Here is a 21,854-nt window from a genome sequence, read left to right as displayed (position 1 = left end):
CACTCTGTTGAACAGACAAAGTCCTGTTCAACTTACAATACTGAAATTTCACACATAAAAAATAGTAAATGAACGCTCAACTTAGCTTCGAGAATTACAAAGTAATCGTATAGAGATTAAAATGCAAAGCTTAGTAATTCAGAATTCGTGCGATTAATCAGATGAGATAAAGAGATTTGTCGTTGTACTTTGCTTCCTACTTATACTGAGATGTAGCAACAGTCGAATCTTCTTGTTGGATACGTGTCAACTATCCATTGGATGTACTCCAGGTGTACGGGAACGTACATGATAATATATTGGTTGGATAATGGCGTACCGAATTGTACTGCAGAATATTCGCTAGAACGTGGTATACTAGAAAGTACAAACATGGGTAGAAGGAATATTAGCATACGTGGCAGATAGCTGATAACGAATAGAGTTGTTCGTTATGCTTATGAGCTGAGCAGATAAGCGGACGCTTCTTCAGACGACTACTGGTAAGGCAACTACTTGCGCTTCTCAGACCAGAGCGTTTGAGGAAGCAAGACATCTGCTCGCGCACTTCTTCAGACCAGAGCGTTTGAGGAAGCTAGATGTCTGCTCGCGCACTTTTTCAGACTAGAGCGTTTGAGGAAGCTAGACGTCTGCTCGTGCATTTCTTTAGACTAGAGTGTTTGAGGAAGCTAGACGTCTTCTCGCGCACTTTTTTAGACTAACACATCTATAAAGTTAGATGTCTGCTCGTGCCCTCTTCAGACTAGCCGTCAGTAAAAAGCTAGATGTCTGCCCGCGCACTTGTTCATACTAGCCCGTCTGTAGAAACTAGACGTCTGCTCGCGCACTTTTTCAGACTAGCCCGTTTGTACAAGCAATACGTTTTTCAACGCTCCTTGAGCTTTACCTGCGTAAAGACAATTTACACAACTTAGTTTTGTTCACAAATAAATCATTAAAACTATGTCGTATTAAACTTAATTCACCTAAGTTCATTTTAGTGAATTAAAACGTTTTCTTTAATTAATTATTTCTCTTTAATTAATTTCCTTTTTTATATAATTTAATCTAACAATTTCCTCCTTTTTTATGATGTTAAAACTAAGTTAAGGACAAGAAATTGAATAAGATATTTATATATAAATATGAAAATAAAAGATTACAAGCTGGTTTAAGATTCCCCTTATGCATAATCATCGCCGAACATAATTTGATGTAGTCGGCCTCCTCCTCGACCAGCTCCACCACCACGACCACCACCACGGTCAGGATTTCTTCCAGTTCGAGGACCCTTATTGCAACTGCCTGATCTTCCTCCTCGACTAGTCCTCCTCTATTGCTATATTCCCCCTTTTTAACATTATCAGCAGCGAGGTTAACAGCAATAGCGGCGTCAGCAGCAAGGGCAACAACTTTAGCAGCTTCTGCAGCCGCATCTTCTTCAATTTGGAAGTGTTGAGTGACCGCGTCAACATCTTTGATTCGCTCAACTTCTCGAGTCTTGAGAGATTTGGATATTTCGAGCAGTTAATGGCCGGGAAAATCCATTGAAGCCTTTGTCTCTTTGTGGATGTCGAGATTACTATTCAGCAGAGTGGTCTTCATCCTGGTCAATTGATTTATTATCATCGAGACTTCACCAGAGGTCCTCACGAACTCTTTCTTTGCATCTGATTGAGCCAGGGCTACTTCTGCAGTAGCATTTGCGTTCAAGGAAGACCTCTCTTCCAACCTTTCCAACTTTATCAAATATAGTCTTGATGTTCTGCTACATAGGCGTAAGAGTTTTAAGAATGAAGTTGCGGAGATCAATGGTTCCTCGAGAGGACTCCCCGGGAGAAGAGGGAGTCGAAGAAACAATATGGGAACCAACTGGAACAGAGCGAATGGGGGGAACACGATTACTTACTTGAATAGATAACTCTGGTTCTTTATCTAGAGATGAAGCTCGAGACACATTTATCATTGCCCGAGATACACCTTTTGCTCCTTCGATCTCATCGCCTAGATCATTTAGAAATCACGTCGTTTCTTCAGAATGAATAGATTTAGATGGAAGCGATTTCTCGGATGTGGAAGAGGTTGAATGTTTGGACTTTGAGAGAGTAGGCTTCTTCTCTTCAGACGTTTGCTCGTCTGAACAGTTGGGATCTCTTTGGGATCTCTGAGGAGACAGGAGCTGAGGACTGCTCAACAGTCTTAGAGGGTTCCTCCTCAACAAACGACTTCTGCTCAGACTGGTTGGGTTGTTGAGGAGCAGATGAGAGCTCATTCCCTTGAACTGGGGATAAGGGCTCCTCAACAGGCCTTGAGAATTGCTGCTACTCAACAACTTAAGGTAACTTATTCTTAGTAGACGGAGGCAGCTGCTCAGATGTGGAAGGCTGCTCCTACTCAGCAGAGCGAATATGGATCAGACGCCTTTCCTCTCCAGAATGAGCAGTTGAAGGCATCAGCTTCTCAACGAAAGTTAGCTCTTCTTTAGCATCAGAGCTTTTCAACTCAGCACGGGACGCCTTATTATGAAGTTCGTAAGTTTCTAACGACTTCGTGCCGTGAACAAAATACAAGGCATCTGCTGTAAGAATCTAGGATTAGCTGTAGGCGGCTATTCAATTTTCCATTTATTTCAGCCGTTCTTTCCAAAGGGTTGAAGTTAGATTCCCTTTCTTGAGTAATTGGGTAGAGGGCATGCCCTCTAACTATAACAGCAACCAACTCTCTTCTCTTGAGATCTTCATTCACGTCTTTGGTGCTGGTCCAAGAGAAGATCAATTTCTCCAGCTGAAGCAGCTTTTTTCATTGCTTACTTATGTTTCCACCTTTGATGACATCGGTGAGCTTTGTGTGGAGCCTTATGTTGCACCATCTTTCAAAAGCATTTATTCTTACAAAAGTCGTGGACTCGACCTCCTCCATGATAAGGTCAAGTGACTATTGCACTTTTGAGAGAAATTCAGCTTCTTTGACCACGGGTCCTTTGCCCTTACCTACAACTTCGACAGACTTGGGTGCAAAGACAGGTTCTTTGAAGACTATGCCATTTGCAACTTGGATCTGTCTGAGAATAGCTGCTAGAGAAGTGCTGGAAATGGGACTACTGCCCTTAGATTAGCAACATCTAGCTGAGGGGCAGCAGCTGGTTCTGCAACATTAGTTGTCTGAACATCTATAATTTCAGAGACCCGACTTCCAGCTTCAGCAACCACTGGAGTTGCAGGGGAGACAACAAGGTCCCTTGCAGGTCTTTCTTCAACAACACTAACTGGCTCAACAATTGGTTCAACAAATAGTTCCACAACGGGAATAACAATAGGCTCTACGACCAAGATAAGATCGGATGTTACCTTAAGAGACGTCTGATGAACATGTGTAGCATTCGTCTGACCAACAGGTTTGGCAAACGCTGGTTCAGATTGATTAATAACATACGTCTCAACCAGCACTCCGACTAGAGGAGAAGGAGGGGCATCAAATAATGGAACAACAACAATAGGAGTATCCTCCAATCTAGCCTTCTAATAAATAACTTTATTTCCGAATTAATTTCTTAATTCTGAATTAAATAGTTCCCAGACTTTTTTGCCTTTTACAATATCAACCCTAAACTTTCAATTTCAAATTATTTTTGAAAAGTTTAAAATGATTCAACCCTTAGACTATTTGTTCACATCCAATTCGACCTCGGACTTTATATAAGTCCAATTTTGGTTATAAAGTTTCAATTTCCATTTTTGGGAAATTACTTAGGCCTTGTTTGATTCATTTTTCACACAAAACAACCTTATTTCATCAATTGAAGCCTTTAAATTATTTTAGAAAAATTCAAAATTTTATGGATGCTCCAAAATATTATTTCTAGAAGAATAATATTTTAACAAATTTTGGGACCCGTTTGGAAAATGATCTAATTTTAAATGCTCATATATTGAGCTCAACTTCTTAGAAATCTATAAATTTTCTACACCGGGTCCACAAAATCATTTTTGAACTCCACAATTTTTTTTAAAATTTTGGGAACAATTTTGGAAAAACACTCATTTTAGCGGTGTCATATCGGAATTTTTACAACTCCGTAAATCTAAACTCGAGTGCAAAGGGTTCCTAAAATTATGGTCGACATGCATGAAAACTTTTAAAATTTTCTAACACTTTTGGGAAATTTCTTGATTTCGGTCGTGTCATAAACAAGGCTCCAATTCCCCTTTCCAGTCATTTAATACACATCTTCCTACAATCATGAATTCTTTTATGTACAAGGATTCACAGTCCGGACTTGGAAAATTCACATTGATATTGACATGTTCCTAAAGAGTATTCTAGTGCTTCATCCTATCGTCGTTTGTCTAGAGAAAGCCTATCGAGAGTTTAAAGTCACCTTTGAACTAAGCATATAATTATTCTCCGATTATACTCAAGACACGATAATGAAGATTCAAATAATTCTAAATGGCTTAAATATCGACATTCGTCTAAATTTAACCAAAGCTTAAAGTCACATTTAAGCGAGGAATATGGTTAACCCCTTGGATTAGACATAGAGTTAAGATATACACAAGTAAAAGAATTTTGAACTCATAATGCAACGTGTAACGAACCTTCACAAGCAACTAGCCAACTACATTCGAGTAGAGACTATCTCACAGGATAGGCGCATATGACATAACTATTTTGGCCCTTTCATAATGCGTAACCAAACACCAAACCCTTAATTCGTGGATACTCTGTTTTTTTTTTTTAGTTTCTTTGTGAAAAACTAAAGTGATGACTCTTAAAGTCAATTAGCTTATTACGCTTCCACACGCGTATTAATTTAAAATCTGTATGGGCCAACCCCAAAAAATCTAATGATATAGAACTCCACTTTGGTTCCTCATCTCAAAAGATAGGACAACATCTTATACGAATAGACTTACTATATAATTTTTGTGAGATTCGAGAGCAAGGTAAGCCAAGAGAGTTCTTTAGCATAACTTCTGTAGAAATATCTTTTTCTAAACAAGTGCACGGGTTGCATCTACCATCGAGGTCTTTCATTGTGTCCCCTCCATAGGCGAAACACACAAACGAATATGTAAGGCATGAGACCAACCAATTTCGAATGGCACAAATTGTCTTTGCAAAATGGGACATTTCGAATGGATAAATGAACCTAGATTTTAGGGTAACACTTCATTCTTTTCCATATCCAAATTCGGAGGAAGCGTCATATTTCTGCGCATTAGGAAAAGAGAACCGTCGAGATGGAAGTCCTTCATCTGAAGGGACCATAAAAATATCGTAACCCTTTAGAGTATGATAATTCTAAGTGATTTTAAAAAAAAAATTAATTCTAACTCAAAACGTTTTAAACTAACGAGAAATTTATACATATAGGTTATACTAACTTTTAAAGCAATATATAAAAAAGAATAAACACATAAAAAAGTTAAATTCAGTGAAAGTAAAATTTGAAATTTCCAAAACAATGGCTTTGAAGATGACAAAATAACAAAATGTATATTATTTTTAATTAAGGACATTGAATTGGTTTGTTAATAAAAATAATAATAAATAAAAAAAGAAAGAAGGGAAAGAAGAAACGTTGGTTGGCTGATATTATTTTTTATTTCTCATCAAACTAATGACATCTTCTTCTCCTGAAAATTCTAAACTATTCTTAGTATGATATTGAGAAATATCAAGTATGAAACTTAAGAGAAACATGACTTTATTTTTACAAGCAATAGAGCTTCTTTTGTTTGGTTCTTGATTAAAAGAAATGAGACAAAGTTTCTAATTTGGACTTGTAAGTTGTTGATTTATATATAAACAACAAAGAGATTCGTGGACAACATTAATTAAGACCTTGTTTAATTTAAACAATAGTATAGGACTTGTTTGGTCCCAAATTTCAGCAATATGTGAAGACCTATTTGGATTCAATTTTCAACATCAACAATGCATGTTTAGTTTCAAAAGGGACAAATTAAAAAAATTAGAATTATGGTAGACTTAAAAAAAAATTGGTGTGGACTTGACAAGAAATTTAATAATATGGCGGCTTATTGATCAACTTCTAAGATGATTTGGTGCATTGACAGAAGTTTTGTCTTGTCGTTCCCAACCTTCACTTCAATCACGATATGTAGAAATGTTTCGGTCAATGACATTTCGATCAACGTTCGAATAGTTTCGCGATCGATAGAATTAGATAAATGAGAAGACTTAATGATAGAGAGATAGTCTTACATTAAAAATGTTGCTCCTTATGGGCGCAAAATAGTGATTCCTTATTCGCGTGATATCTTATGTTGACAAAGTTATATTCTTTTAAGTTTGATAATTATTACACTTTATTTGTGGAGATTGCCCGTAAAAATTTTAATGCGAGAAGTTATGAGATTCTAAATTCTTTTCAAATATCTAATTTTTTAGATGAAGTGTCATTGATGGATGACAGATTCATGAAAAAAATTGTATTATGATTAATCGATGCATAATATGTTACGAAAAAGTGAAAACGATACCTCATTTGTTTTTGCATTGTAAATGAGTGATTATGATTTGGAGTCTACTTTGAAATATAATTGTCATTGAGTAGGTAATGCGTTTTATTGTAGTTTGTAATCAAATTTTAAAACAAAATATTATAAATCTTATAACTAATAAATCACCAATAGAAAATAATTTTTCCATATAAAAAAGATTTAAGATCAAATATTAAATATGTGACTGTGAACAAAAAAGAACAATAAAACACTATATGAATCTTTTTTACTACAAAAATACTAATTTTATTGGAATAAAATAATTAATAATTTTGCGTATTTAAGTAAGAATTTAACGTTACTTATGTATGACATCATTTTGCAACTTTATATTTTTAGTTTTAAAAAATAATTATAGTAGTTTTGATTTATTAAATAAAAATTTTCCTAGTCAATTGTTTGAGAAAAGTATAACCATAAATAAATTTTAGAAATTTTAGTTTTAAAATTTTTAGGTTAGGATAGATATTTTAAATTATTTTTATATGAGTGAAGATATTCATCTAAAGAATGTATTAAAGAATTTCATACTCTATTCATATATTCTTGTTTTGTATTTTAAAAAGTAGAGAATAACTTTATTAATTAAACTGGATTTAAATGTACACACAAATCATAGTTTTCACATTTTAAACATATATCTTTTTATTATATTGTCGCTACATCTTTTAGAGTATTGATAAGCAACTTCTCCGGATTAGAATTAATTGAAATTTATGAACGTAAAACACTTAATATATAGTTTAACAAAATGTAATCGTAAAACACTTGAGGGAGCCAAGCACCCAAAGGTTGGGCCGAAAAGGTCCATGCGCCTGGGGTTGGGCTGAATTAGGCTCATGCGCCTGGGGTCGATAAAGAAAACCCTAATTTTGTGTATAAATACGTGTTTCTCGCTCTTACTAAGCACAATCGCCCACATCTTTGATTGTATTCCTCTCTGTGTTGCTTCATATTTCTCTCTAAAAGTACTTATTAGTGAAGAAGTCTCTAAAACACAATCTATGTGTGTGGTGTTAGCTAGATTCTCGAATATCAATATTTGAGAGATGAGGTTTCGCATGAATACTATATAATGTATTTAAGACTAAATCAAATGATAAAAGGTATATTATTGTTATGTATTTTTTTAATTAATGTTTAATAAATGAAATAGGAAAATATTAAAGATTATGGTTCAGAAATTTGATTTTTCTTATTGTTTTATATGTTCATGTTTTTAGGAGAAGACTCTATTACAACTGACTGCAATGAATATCAACAGGGGTATTGAGACTATTATTATAATTTTTGAATAGTTCTGTATAAATTAACGTTAATATGGTAGTAAGATGGAAAAATTAATCAAGGCAATATATATAGGCATTTGATATTTGTTTGGAAATGTAGTTTTTAAATATTGTCAATTAACAGCTATTTATATGTTACTTAATAAATTATTTTATTTTATATATTTAGATAGGGTATGGTTGAGATTGAAAATTATTATAAATAGTTGTTTTTTTTTTGTTTTTTTTTTTAAAGAAATGGTTTGTTTGAAAATGTGTAAGAGCATGAATAGTGTTTAACTCTATGAATACTTATTCTTTTTTAGTCTCAATTAATACAATACAATACATATCTTTTTATTTACAACATACTTATGTTTATAAGTAATTTTTTTTTCAGATTTTTCTACTTCATTTATATTGTGATTTACATTTTACTTTCTTTTATTTATTCATAGGATCATAATTGTTTATTTTATTGTCTAAATTGTATTATACAAGGTGTAACTATTTTTAAAGTTAACGCGATTTTGGAATTTGTTATAGTTATGATGATTAATGTTATATAAAAAAAACATGAAATTATTACTAGAAAAGGGTTTAAACTGCATAATTTATTATTTTGTAATGGTTCATTCATCTTATCTTATGTGGGATGTCTCTTTGTCGGACGAAAAAATGGAGAATTTTGATGTAAACATGGTTGTTCCAATGGAAAACCGTACTACTACGGGCGTATACGATGATGCGGGAGAGATAAGGAAGGAAAAGTGACAACATCCCGTTATTTAAGACACCCATATATTTCTTATTAATGAATATTTAAGAGAAACTAATCAACTTCCAACATTTTTAATACTTGGATTATATTTTGGAGGTTTTATTTACTTCTAAAGAAACTCAATGATATACATTGTTTTTTTGGTTCAGTCTAGCTTATAAAAAATATGTATTAAGGGTTATTCCTATCAATGAATTTGACAAATCCAATCTTGTTAGTTTCTAATTAAAAGTAATAGTTTTTTGAATTACATTTCAGTTTTGATGTCTAATTTTGAGTATTGTATTATTATGATTGAAATCATTACATTCCCTTTGTTCTTTGTATAAAGTATACATTAAATATTTTAGATTATTTGCATGTTTGTGTGTCTGTTCTCATATAATAATAATAATAATAATAATAATAATAATGTTTAATTTAAGATTTTGAAAGTTTACTATATCATATATTCACAATCATTCATTCTCTCCTAAAATAATAATTATTCTCTCTTAAAATAATTATTCATTTATCTCTCCTATAATATATATAATATTAATAATATAATACTTTTTATATTTTATCTCTCATTATTTTTATATATATAAACTTTTATTTTTCTAAAATATATTTTATCTCTCAATAATAAAATATATATAATTTATATATAATGAGAGAGAAAATATTTAAATAAATTAAAGAGAAAAAATAGTTACTATTATTAATTTTATAAGTTAAGTCTATTTTATAATTTAAGTCTATTAATTTTATTTTTATGGGTGGTTAACCCATAATCCAACTAAAATATCCATTAATCTCACGTATATATATCTAAATTAACCACAATACACATTGATACTTTGAAAATTAAGCATTAGATTTTAGATTTTAAAGAATATATATATATATATATATATATATTTTATATTTTTTCTTTCCTAATTATTTTCTCTCTCATTAATTAATTATATATATATATATATATATATATATATATATATTAAATGTAGTTACCTTATATATATATTATTTTATTTTTCATCATTAATTTTATATAAGTACATTTTATTTTTTATTATACATTTTCTCTCTCATTATATATATATATATAATATTTTCTTTAGTATAAATAATTTTTTTGGTTAATATAAAAATTAACAAATTGGTAATAAATATTAAATATATATATATAATAAAATTATGTCAACAATCCTAAGTGTTCTAGCAGTTAAAACGTTCACATTTCATGCTTAATACTAGGGTTCTCAAAACATGCAAATTTAGATTTTCAAGATTGCATTATTGACAATAATATGGTGATGCAACTTTTAAACAAAGGATAAGAGACATCTGAAATGTGAGGTCAGAATTATTGGTTGGTTTGGCGAGTATTTGAAAGTGTGAGGTCACGAGATGGAGGTCGGGTGGTGGGTGAATTGTCGAGTGTGGGTCAGAATTATTTGTTGGTTTGACGTTAAATTGAAAGTGTGAGGTCATGAGATAAAGATCGGGTGGTGAGTGGTTTGTCGAGTGTGAGGTCACGAGATGGAGGTCGGTTGGTGAGTGGTTTGTCGAGTGTGAGGTTGGAATTATTGGTTGGTTTGGCGAGCATTTGAAGGTGTGAGGTCACGAGATGGAGGTCGGGTGGTGGGTGGTTTGTCGAGTGTGAAGTCAAAATTATTGGTTGGTTTGGCGAGCATTTAAAAGTGTGAGGTCACGAGATATAGGTCTGGTGGTAGGTGGTTTGTCGAGTGTGAGGTCAGAATTATTGGTTGGTTTGACGAGTATTTGAAAGTGTGAGGCCACGAGATGAAGGTCGAGTGGTGGGTGGTTTATCGAGTTTGAGGTCAAAATTATTGGTTGGTTTGGAGAGAATTTGAAAGTGTGAGGTCACGAGATGGAGGTCGAGTGGTGATTGGTTTGTCGAGTATGAGGTTGGAATTATTGGTTGGTTTGGCGAGTATTTAAAAGTGTGAGGTCACGAGATGGAGGTTGGGTGGTGGGTGGTTTGTCGAGTGTGAGGTCAGAATTATTGGTTGGTTTGGCGAGAATTTAAAATTGTGATGTCACGAGATGGAGGTAATTTGAAAGTGTGAGGTCACGAGATGGAGGTCGGGTGGTGAGTGGTTTGTCGAGTGTGATGTCAGATTTATTGGTTGGTTTGGCGAGCATTTGAAAGTGTGAGGTCACGAAATGGAGGTCGTGTGATGGGTGGTTTGTCGAATGTAAGGTCAGAATTATTAGTTGGTTTGGCAAGCATTTGAAAGTGTGAGGTCACGAGATGTAGGTCAGGTGGTGGGTGGTTTATCGAGTGTGAGGTCACGAGATGAAAGTAGGGTGGTGTGTGGTTTTTCGAGTGTGAGGTTGGAATTAGTGGTTGGTTTGACGAGCATTTGAAAGTGTGAGGTCAAAAGATGGAGGTGAGGTGGGTGGTTTGTGATGGTGAGTAGGGATGGCAACGGGTACCCTACCCGACGGGTAGTTAAGTACCAATCCTCGAACCCGATTTTTATTTCACTATCCGACCTCGAACCCGACGGGTATCTCTACTTCTATCCCATCCCCGATAGAATTAGATAAATGAGAAGACTTAATGATAGAGAGATAATCTTACATTAAAAATGTTGCTCCTTATGGGCGCAAAATAGTGATTCCTTATTCGCGTGATATCTTATGTTGACAAAGTTATATTCTTTTAAGTTTGATAATTATTACACTTTATTTGTAGAGATTGCCCGTAAAAATTTCAATGCGAGAAGTTATGAGATTCTAAATTCTTTTCAAATAGCTAATTTTTTGGATGAAGTGTCATTGATGGATGACAGATTCATGAAAAAAAATTGTATTATGATTAATCGATGCATAATATGTTACGAAAAAGTGAAAACGATACCTCATTTGTTTTTGCATTGTAAATGAGTGATTATGATTTGGAGCCTACTTTGAAATATAATTGTCGACATTGAGTAGGTAATGCGTGAGTCAATCATCGGTTGTTGAAATGTTTTGATCGAAACCACGAGCTTAATTAGACTGAGTTGAGTCGGTGAGTTTCTATCCCAATTATTTTTTAATAAATCGTTTGACATTTATTTCGAAGTTTTAATTTAATTAAAATAATGACTTTAAATATTTATTTACTTTAATTATTAAAATAAAAGACTTAGTCTTCTAGTAGAAGTTTTTAATTTAATTAAAATAAAGATTAGGTATTTATTTAATTTAACCACAATATTTAATGGATTAATTTAATTAATATTTCAAAACCTTAATTTTGTTATAGTGACTATTTTTATACCTAATAGCTAGCTAATACTTTAACTTTAGCTCAACATAAAATAGTCTTTTTTAAGAGATTAAACATCTTATATTTGATTTGTACTTAAAAATCTCTTAAATTGAGACTAGACGTTAACTTTCGTGTTAATTTCCTAGAAAAAAAAAATAGTAAAGTTAATATTATATAAAAAAAACAAACAGTCTCTAGAAATAGCCAATTGTCCTAGGGGCAATATCAATGTGATTCGAAACCAGTTTCTGTTTGTCCTTAAACGGCCGGCCAGCAATAACTATATTAGTCTATTAATGTAATATAAAATAACATTAACCAAATTTATTTATTTAAATAAGGATTAAATTTCATCAAGAACATCTATACCATACAACTAACAACATAGGACGACATAAACATATTGAGTTTTTTTGTTGTTTCAATATTACCTTTTAATTAATTTTTTTTTTTTTTCTAATCATAGTTTTTTTTTTTTTTAAAGAAGTAAACAAAAAAAAATACAATCATTCATTTCTAAATTTTATAATAATCTAAAAATTAGAATTGGGTGTACTTCAAATAAAATTTGAATGTATTAAAAAAAAATTATGTATAGAATGAGTGATAAATGTGAGTTTATTTTTATTTTATAGTAGAATAGATAAATAAATAGTGAATTAAATTGAAAAAAATTAGGAAACTAATTGGTTGGATACTATAGGTAGTGAAAAGAGAAAAAAAAAATCAATAAATGAGTGTGGTGATGCTTATTTTTGTGTGTATGTGTCACTTAACCAATTTCTATTCTAAAAATAAAAAAATAATCTGAAACCCACCTAAACCATAACATAGATCGGGAAATTTGACGAGATGGCCTTAAAGATTGGGGTAAATGAGTTTTTGACCAACGCATAACTTAAAATGCGCGGGTGACCACTTTATATTTTTTTGACGAAATTGCCCCTATCGCGAGACGCAACCGGATGCCATGTGAAAAGTCCACAATGCCCTGTGAAAAGTCTACAATCGCGAGACGCAACTGGCAATCGCGAAACACAATTGTTTTTTGAAAAATTTACAAAAAAAAGAAAAATGAGTCTCACGATTGTCGATTGCGTATCGCGATTATAGACTTTTTCTTTTAATGATTTTTTTTTAAGTAAGAATCAAAACTCACTTTTATATGAATTATCACACTACACTGAGTTTTTGACTATTTTTTTTATTAATCTTTCTAAGTATAAGTATGATTATTTGTAAAAAAAATAAATAAACACACAATATAGAGAAGCTTAGCTGAAATTCTTATGAAATGTGACAAAGATAGCTTCAATGGAGCTTCAATGGCATTCGCATTTGGTTCCTCACTCTCTCTTCTCTCAGCCATTCAGTAAACTGCATACTTCCATAACCAATTCACAATCTTGATTTCTCAAAAAAACTCAATAACCAGACACTATGCATCATTTACTAATTTTCAGCATCTTCATCCTGCAATTTTCCCCTGTTCTTGTACACTCCATCTCCTTCACCTACCCCAAATTCGAGCCAAACACAAAAGGAATTTTCTACCAAGGAGATTCATTTCCAGCTCCGGATGCACTCCAAATCACCAAAAACCAAAGAGACAAATCCCTTTCCCAAAGCGTCGGTCGTGCCTCTTACTATAAACCCATACGCCTCTGGAATGCCACCACCGGACTCTTAACCGATTTCACCACCCAATTCTCCTTCATTATCAAAGCCGTCAATCCCAATATCTCCGGCGACGGACTCGCCTTCTTCATCGCTCCTTCCCAAGTCAAAATTCCGGAAAATTCAACCGGCGGATATCTCGGCCTATTCAGTAAGAATTCAGCTCTTACCCCCGACGTTAATCAAATGGTGGCGGTGGAGTTCGACACGTATCAGAATAGTTGGGATCCAAGCCCGGATCATGTGGGTATAAACGTGAATTCGATCGTATCAGTCGCTAATGTTTCTTGGCAAGGAAGTATGAAGAGTGGAGCTTTAGGAAATGCTTGGATTAGTTATAATTCAACTACACATAATCTTACTGTTTTCGTTACTTATACAAAGAAACCAGTTTTCAAAGGTGATTGGACGTTGTCTTATGTTGTTGATTTAAGGAAAGTATTGCCGGAATGGGTCACCGTTGGTTTCTCAGCCGCAACTGGTAAGTGGATCGAGATTCATAACATAGTTTCTTGGAGTTTTAACTCTACGTTGGAGGATGATATTATTGAGGAAGAAAATGATAAAAAGGGTATTGCTTTGGTTGTGGGTCCGTCAATAGGCGCCGGGGTATTGACTTGTGGTTTGGGTTTCGTTTGGTTCATCTGGTGGCGGAAACGACGTGATGGAAAACCGGGTGGGATGGTGAACGATGGTCATGATTTCGAGAGGGAAACGGGTCCAAGAAAGTTTACGTTTAGAGAGCTTAGAAAATGTACTAATAACTTCTCCGAGGATGGGAAACTTGGAGAAGGGGGATTTGGAGGTGTTTATCGGGGCCTATTGAGTGATTCGAACGAAGAAATCGCGGTTAAGAGAATTTCGAAAGGATCGAAACAGGGGATTAAAGAGTATGTTTCGGAAGTGAAGATCATTAGTCAGTTGAGGCATCGGAATCTAGTTCAACTTGTCGGTTGGTGTCATGATCAAGCCGAACTCCTTTTGGTATACGAGTTCATGCCAAATGGTAGCCTAGACCGTAGCCTATTCGAAGGAATACCCATGTTAACATGGAAAGCTAGATACAAAATTGCTCAAGGTTTAGCCTCGGCTTTATTGTATCTTCACGAGGAATGGGAACAATGTGTAGTACATCGTGACATCAAGTCGAGTAACGTTATGTTAGACTCGAACTTTAATGCCAAGCTTGGAGATTTCGGGTTAGCCAGGCTCGTTGACCACGAGCTTGGATCGCAAACCACTGTCCTAGCGGGGACCATGGGGTACTTGGCACCCGAGTGTGTAACTACGGGGAGAGCTAGTAAAGAATCTGATGTTTATAGTTTTGGAATGGTATTGTTAGAAATTGCTTGTGGAAGGAGGCCAGTTCAACTTAAAGCCGAACCGAGTAAGGTTAGATTGGTGGAATGGGTGTGGGATCTTTATGGAAAACATAAAGTTCTTGATGCGGCTGATAAGACACTCGATAATGTTTATGATGAGAAGCAAATGGAGGCTTTGATGGTTGTAGGGTTATGGTGTTGCCATCCCGATCACACATATAGACCGTCGATCATGCAAGCGATAAGTGCACTCAAATTTGAGATTTCATTGCCGAGCTTACCCTCGAAATTGCCCATGCCAATGTATTATGCACCACCTATGAATATGTGCAAATTTACCTATACGTCCCCTGCCCTAACCATAGATCGGGCACAATGTTCGATTAGTAGCTCCGGTTCGTCGGCCCCTGCGATGGATCGGACACAATGCTCCACTAGTAGCTACGGGTCATCCGCGGGTTCTACTAGATCTCTCCTACAAGTTCAGAAAGATGGAATGTGATATTTATGAAATTGTGTTAAAGGATTTGTTTTAGGCTCCTCTAATATGATAGTCATAATTAATTTGTTTTTCATAGAACAAAATTAAAACCTTTATTGTTGGTATGATGATTGGTGTTTTCCTTGTATTTGTATTGGTTTGATGTTGATGTAATTTTACAAATGTAACTCCACTTTGTTTTTCCTTTGAGTGTTCAAAATACATTAATTATTCCTTATTGTCTTTAGTTATTGAGTATTTGAGTGTTAGTTTTTAAATATACTGTTTATTCCTTATTTTCATCAAATTAAAATGTGGATACGATTAAAATTTAAAATTTTCAGAGATCTCAAGAAAATAATTAATTTTAATCATTGATATGGTTCTAAATTTTAGATCGTTGACGCGAATGGGAGGATCGGTCTCTTCTGCCGCGGGCGCCGTCTTGTTTGCTAAACTTTCGATGACCGGATCCTTGCCTTTCATCTTACTCTTTCATACGTGATAAATGCTCATTAGTCTTTTCATTCCATTTCGGTTACGACGTGAGTATTGAGCTGCTATATAAGAAAGACTTAATAACTAACGTTTGGCATCTATCCATCCACCTTACGTTCCTGGCAAGAGGGGTTTGTTTTAAGCGAACCAAGTGCAGCTAGGTAGGAAATTTAGTGTAATGTATTTAAATTGAGAGAAATATATATATAAAAGAAACAAATTTGAAAAATAAAAATTGAAACAAAATGACTGAACTTTAGTTAAAGTTTTAAACATCTATATAAAAAAAAATTATTCTCCTCAATCTTCAAAAGAATGAATATGTAAAGAGTTTATTTTGTTAGTTAACGTCTAAAATCCAGAAAATCTATGTCCCAAAAAAACTCGAGATTCATAAATTTAAATTCAGTTTTCATGTTAGGAATTTTTTTAAAATAAAATATTATTTTACAAGATTTTAAATAAATTGTAACAAATTTAAAATTAATTATAAATATAATTAATTTGGATTCAAATTTTAATAATGGTTAGACTTGTTATAATTAAAATAAAATTTGATTTTTTAAAATCTGTATTTAAATTAAAATAAAATAATTAATTTAAAATAGAGTCGCAAATTAAATTTTTTAAATCAATAAAAAGTGTACGTGTATCAACTTATTTTTCACTAAAGTTTCGTTTAATTCGAAATTTGGTGATATTCTGAAAAAAGTTTTCGCGTTTTATCTTCCGTATCCGTTTTAAAAATGGTCTCTAATTTATAAAATCTTATTTTTGAAAAATGGTTATATAACGTTTTATTTTAATCAAAATTCTTCCGGTCTTAGACATGCACATGTTTTGTGTATTTAAAAATTATAACAACAATATTTAAATTTTAGTACATGTTACTGATGACGATGATTAGGGAGGAAAATACTTGAAGAATATCAGTATTTAAATGCATTAGAGTTTAAGAATAAATCACAAAAGAACCTTTATCAAAATACTTTTTATGGAAAATATACAAAATTATTTTGAAATTATTTTATATTTTTTGGAATTTTTAGAAAATTGTTTGAGTCCCAAAATTAAAAAAAATTGGAAATTGAAAAGTGCAACCAAACATGCCATATGACCGGTGTCCTCTATCCTGGGTGAATTTTCATCGGTCGGGGGTTAAGTCCATAGGTCCTGGATCGAGAGTCCCTCAGTTAGGGTCAGGATTCTCGGTCGGGGTGCGGAAGTCCCTCGGTCGAGGTGCGTAAGCCACCTATTATGGGTTAGAGAGTTCTCGGTCGGGTGCGAGACTCCTCGGTCTCAAGTTTGATTTCTCGATTGAATGTAAAAATCGTTAGTTGGGCCTCTCGGTCTTGGTTGAAAAACCTCGGTCGGACCTCTTAGTCCTAGTAAGAATTTTTGGTCGGACCTCTCGGTCTTGTCAGACTTGTCGGTTCTCAAAAACATCAAAATTGCAAGTTTTTCAATTTTGATTAAGGCCCAAATTTTTTGATCCAAGGACTTGGGTAGCTTAACAAAGCCCTCGGGAACATTAGAACATCATTCCATGGTATCATTCGACCTAGTGATGTTCAATTTGTTCAAAACAATTTGAAGGCCAAAAATTGGGTTTTTGGTTTTAAGCTGTAATGAAGTGTAAGAAGCTTGTCAATAGTTTCCTTATACTTCATATGATTGATTGATACCGAACATGAACATTGGTTGTTCATTTTGAAAAATTGAAGAAATTAAATTTTCATTTGTTTTGAAATTTTTGATTTTGATCAAACATGATAGTGATAAATCAAACATGATTCAAATAGGTGTGCAACATTATTAGAAACATATTGGGAAGCTTTCTAGACTGTTGTTCTTGAGGTTTAGCTCAAAAACAAAAAAAACTGATTTTTTATTTTTTCAAATTCAAATTTGGGTTTTCTCGTTTTAGATCGATTGATCGATTCTAGCTTACACAGAAAATTTGTAAATGATCATATGATCGTTTTCCAATCAAGAAATCCAACAACTAGACAATATAAAAATTTATGAAAACTGGAATATAAAAATTTCAATTTCAAACTAAAAGATTGAATTAAAAGGTGATTGGAAGTATACCAAGGATTTGAGAACATTTCTTAGACCTTAGGGAAGCTTTTGGAATGTCTGGATCCAAGCTATAAGGCCTTATACGGAATTTTGAAAAATCCAGAAAGTTTGAGCTTCAATGGCGGATTTTCTGAAAATTCGGATTGAGGACTTGAGAGGTGATTCATTGCCTTCAGATTATCAAGGGAGGCTATTTATAGCCTCCCAAAATCGGTTGATCATCCAATTGCGCTTGAATTAGTCAAACACCCATGATGGTGTTTTGGTTGGTTTTTCCAACTAGTTGCCGATATAGGTCGTAATTACGATCCTAGATGTAGGGAAAATGATCATCAAAGTAGGGTGATCATTTCACTTTTTGAATGGAGTCAAACCATCCACAAATGACAGAGTTTCATCTTAGAAAAATCAAAGATGGGTGATGTTATTATCATCCCGATATTGTGATGAAGACAACGATCTAGGGACGAAACAACGTCGTTTCGGGCGAAAACACGGTTGTTCCCAACGATCTGTTCGCGACCCAACGATCTGTTGCGTTTCAGCTAATGGTGCATTAGTTGATTCCCTATTTCGCATATGTGCGCTTCTTCCGTTACAGCGGGCAAAGCGGACAACATTGGGGCGTTAGATGAAAACTCAGCGCCTATCTGATGACCCTGGTTTTAGCTACAACAATTCTTCCGAATTTCGGCCACACAAGATTACAAATTTTATTTTTTATTTAAAACCTTAAGGGTTTATTTGAAATTAAATTTTCTTTTACCTTTTTTACTTTATTTTTAAATCTTTAAAAATATATAAAATATTTAAAATAAATATGACAAATATTTTGCCAATTTATTTTATTTTTGTATATTTTTGGATTAAATAAATAATTTATTTGGGATAAAATGGATATAACATTCATCTTAAATTATTTATTTTAATTCCGTAATATTTTTTTTAAATTAAATTAAGATAGAATGGGTACACCATTTATCCTATATTGTTTTATTTATTTTATTTAGCCATTTCCCTTAGTTAATTTAGAATTTTAATTATTGCAATTATAATTAATTGTTTGATTAGGTATTGACCTTTGAATTAATTATTTTGATTTAATTTTATAAATTAGGTACTAGACTTTTAGTGTTTATAATGCCGTTTATGAATTGGGACGATGAAACTTACGAGTTTGAGAGATTAGAATTATATCCCAATTTGAATAATTTGGTTAAAGAATAATAGTAGAACTTTTAACACTCTCAAACGTCCGTGGTAAATCATTTGCAATACTATTATCGCAGAACGATTATCGCGATTCCTTCGTCTTTCACCACGTTAAAAATGTCTTTGTGTGTGAAATAGAATTAAACTGTTGTCAACTTTTGAAGACGTTATATTTAACTCAAAAATTTAATCAAAGAACTATTAACCCTTTCTAAAAGTTTAAAAGTTGACCCTTTCTGAAAGTTTAAAAGTCAATGACGACCCTTTATAAAAGTTTCAGGGACGAATTGTTTTATTGAATAATTCGAAGGCTAAATGTAAGCTATCAAAATAATTTGAGAGTCACTTAAATAATTTATCATATTATATACCATGATATTTGTATTTAATATATATTTTTATTAACTAAATTTTAAATGTTAATAAATTATTTAAATTAAAAAATAATATAATTTTAAATAAATTATATGAATATATTAATTTTTATAAAATTTTATTAGTATATAATTTTAAATATATATATAAATAAATATATATTTATTTAGTATGAATATGATATAAAAAGTTATTATTATTATTATTTATATTATTTTTAAAACGTAAAATTATATATAATAAAAAAAGTTTTTAAAAATAATGTTAATTTTTTTTTTAATTATTATTTCAAATCTTTGTTTTTCGAGAGATCAACTCCCTGCACCCATTTGATTAAATTTTTTTTCTTTTCTATTCGAATATGCACCACCATCTTTTATAAGAGCTAGTTTGATTTGAGTTCTTCTATTCAACATTTAATCATCTATTTATATATATTTTTAATCTTCCTCAAAAAGAAAATATATATACATATAATAAATTTATCACGTGACATTGTAATATTTGAGTGTAAAAAATGAAGAAGTGGAGATATATATTTAAATGTATGTTTTATTATTATTATTATTATTATTATTATTATTATTATAATTTTATATAAATATATAAAATAAATTAGAAAAAGATGGAATAGATGAGATAAAATGAATAAAAAATATTAAAAAGTGATGAGATAGAAAAAAGCTAAAGAATGCTTAATTTTCAAAGTATCTGGATTGCTAGGTCGAGAGCTGTGGTTAATTTGAATATATATGTAAGAGTAAATGAATACTTAGGTCGGATGGTGGGTTGACCCGCCCATAAACTTAAAACGGTTACAAATAAAATTTAAAATGTTATATGTATATTTCGAATTTGCAACATAACAAAACAAGTATATCTCTTTAACCAACTAGGCTAATAAAACTTTATATTTTAAATTCAACACCAAATTTGATAAATACGGGACATTCTTAACAATAGAAGTTCAATTTTTCAACTAACTAATCTATATATAGATATAATGATGTTTAATTTTCAAAGTGTAGTCCAGATTGCAGGGTCGAGAGCTGTGATTAATTTGGATATATATGTGAGAGTAAATGAATGTTTGAGTCGGATTGTGAGTTGACATGTCCATAAACTTAAAACGGTTAAAAATAAAATTAAAAATGTTATATGTATGTTTCGAACTTACATTCTAACAAAACAAGTACAACTTTTTAACCAACTAGATTAATAAGACTTTATATTTTAAATTCAACACCAAATTTTATGAATGCGGAACATTCTTAACAATATAAGTTCAACTTTTTAAATAATTAATCTCAATCCGGGTCGAGAGTTGTGGTTAATTTGGATATATATGTGAGAGTAAATTGATACTTGGATCGGATCGTGGGTTGACTGGCCATAAACATGAAACGATTAAAAATAAAATAAAAAATACTATATGTATCGAATGTTGGGAAAGTTGGAATGCACACGAAGAACATAAAAACAAATCAAATTCAACAGCAACAAAAAAAAATGACAATAATTTTAAAGTATATACTCAATGTGTCTTATACTTAATAAATAAAATTAGGTTAAGAAACATAATTAATTTTATTATATATAATGTTATATATAACATTATTAACGCAAATATTTTTATTTAAAAATAGGATAAGAAATATAATTTTTTTTTGTATCAGTATGAAATTTTTTAATAATATATATAGTTATTCAAAATGTAATTTACTATATATATATATATATACGCACAAAATTATAAAATTATTTTAACAATCATAAGTGGTCAAACGGTTTAAGTGTTAACATTTCATATTTAAGACTAGGTTGGAATTTCTCTAAAATTAATTATTATATGTGGGTACACGAACATTGGTAGATGAAGCAGAAGTGAGAATGTCAGCTTATTTAACGTAAACATTGGTGAGAAAATCTAAGAGCTCGTCCACATAGAGTTATTCAGAGCATAAGCGGGAAGGTTTGGCATCTAAGATTCAAAGGAAGTAGGTCTAGCATATTTGTTTTCACAGTAGCATGGTCACTATAACTGACTCCATTGAGTTCGCCGCCATAGAACTCAGAAAAGTGTAATTAAATGTTGGGAATGTCGGCTTGAATAAAACGTTCATCAATGGGGTGATTCAAGGCATAAGATCATGTTTAATGATTAAGTATGACAAGAATTGAGAATGGTTAAAGTTAATAATACATCATTGAAATATAATTTATATAATATGTGTGCAAGATGTTTAAATAATATTATTTTTATTTAAAATATATATAAATAATATTTTGTTTATATTTTTAGATGGATCTAAAAATAGAAAGTTTAAATGCCGGAGAAAAGATGTTGAGAGAAAATTACATTTAATGTAAAATAT

The 21,854-nt window shown here is 32.1% G+C and overlaps 1 protein-coding gene across 1 annotated transcript; it reads left to right on the top strand.

Annotated features, from left to right (window-relative positions):
• Positions 1–13,269: 13,269 nt before the first annotated feature.
• On the top strand, positions 13,270–15,330 carry LOC124939276 (L-type lectin-domain containing receptor kinase IX.1-like). Its single transcript, XM_047479763.1, has one exon. It carries the CDS (start codon positions 13,270–13,272, stop codon positions 15,328–15,330), a length of 2,061 nt encoding a protein of 686 aa, XP_047335719.1.
• The last annotated feature ends 6,524 nt before the right edge of the window (positions 15,331–21,854 follow it).

Source organism: Impatiens glandulifera, chromosome 5 (genome assembly GCF_907164915.1).
Source record: "Impatiens glandulifera chromosome 5, dImpGla2.1, whole genome shotgun sequence".
In the NCBI taxonomy this organism is placed as follows: Eukaryota; Viridiplantae; Streptophyta; class Magnoliopsida; order Ericales; family Balsaminaceae; genus Impatiens; species Impatiens glandulifera.
The sequence above is the reverse complement of the archived record's forward strand: the minus strand, read 5'-3'. Positions and strand labels throughout refer to the sequence as shown.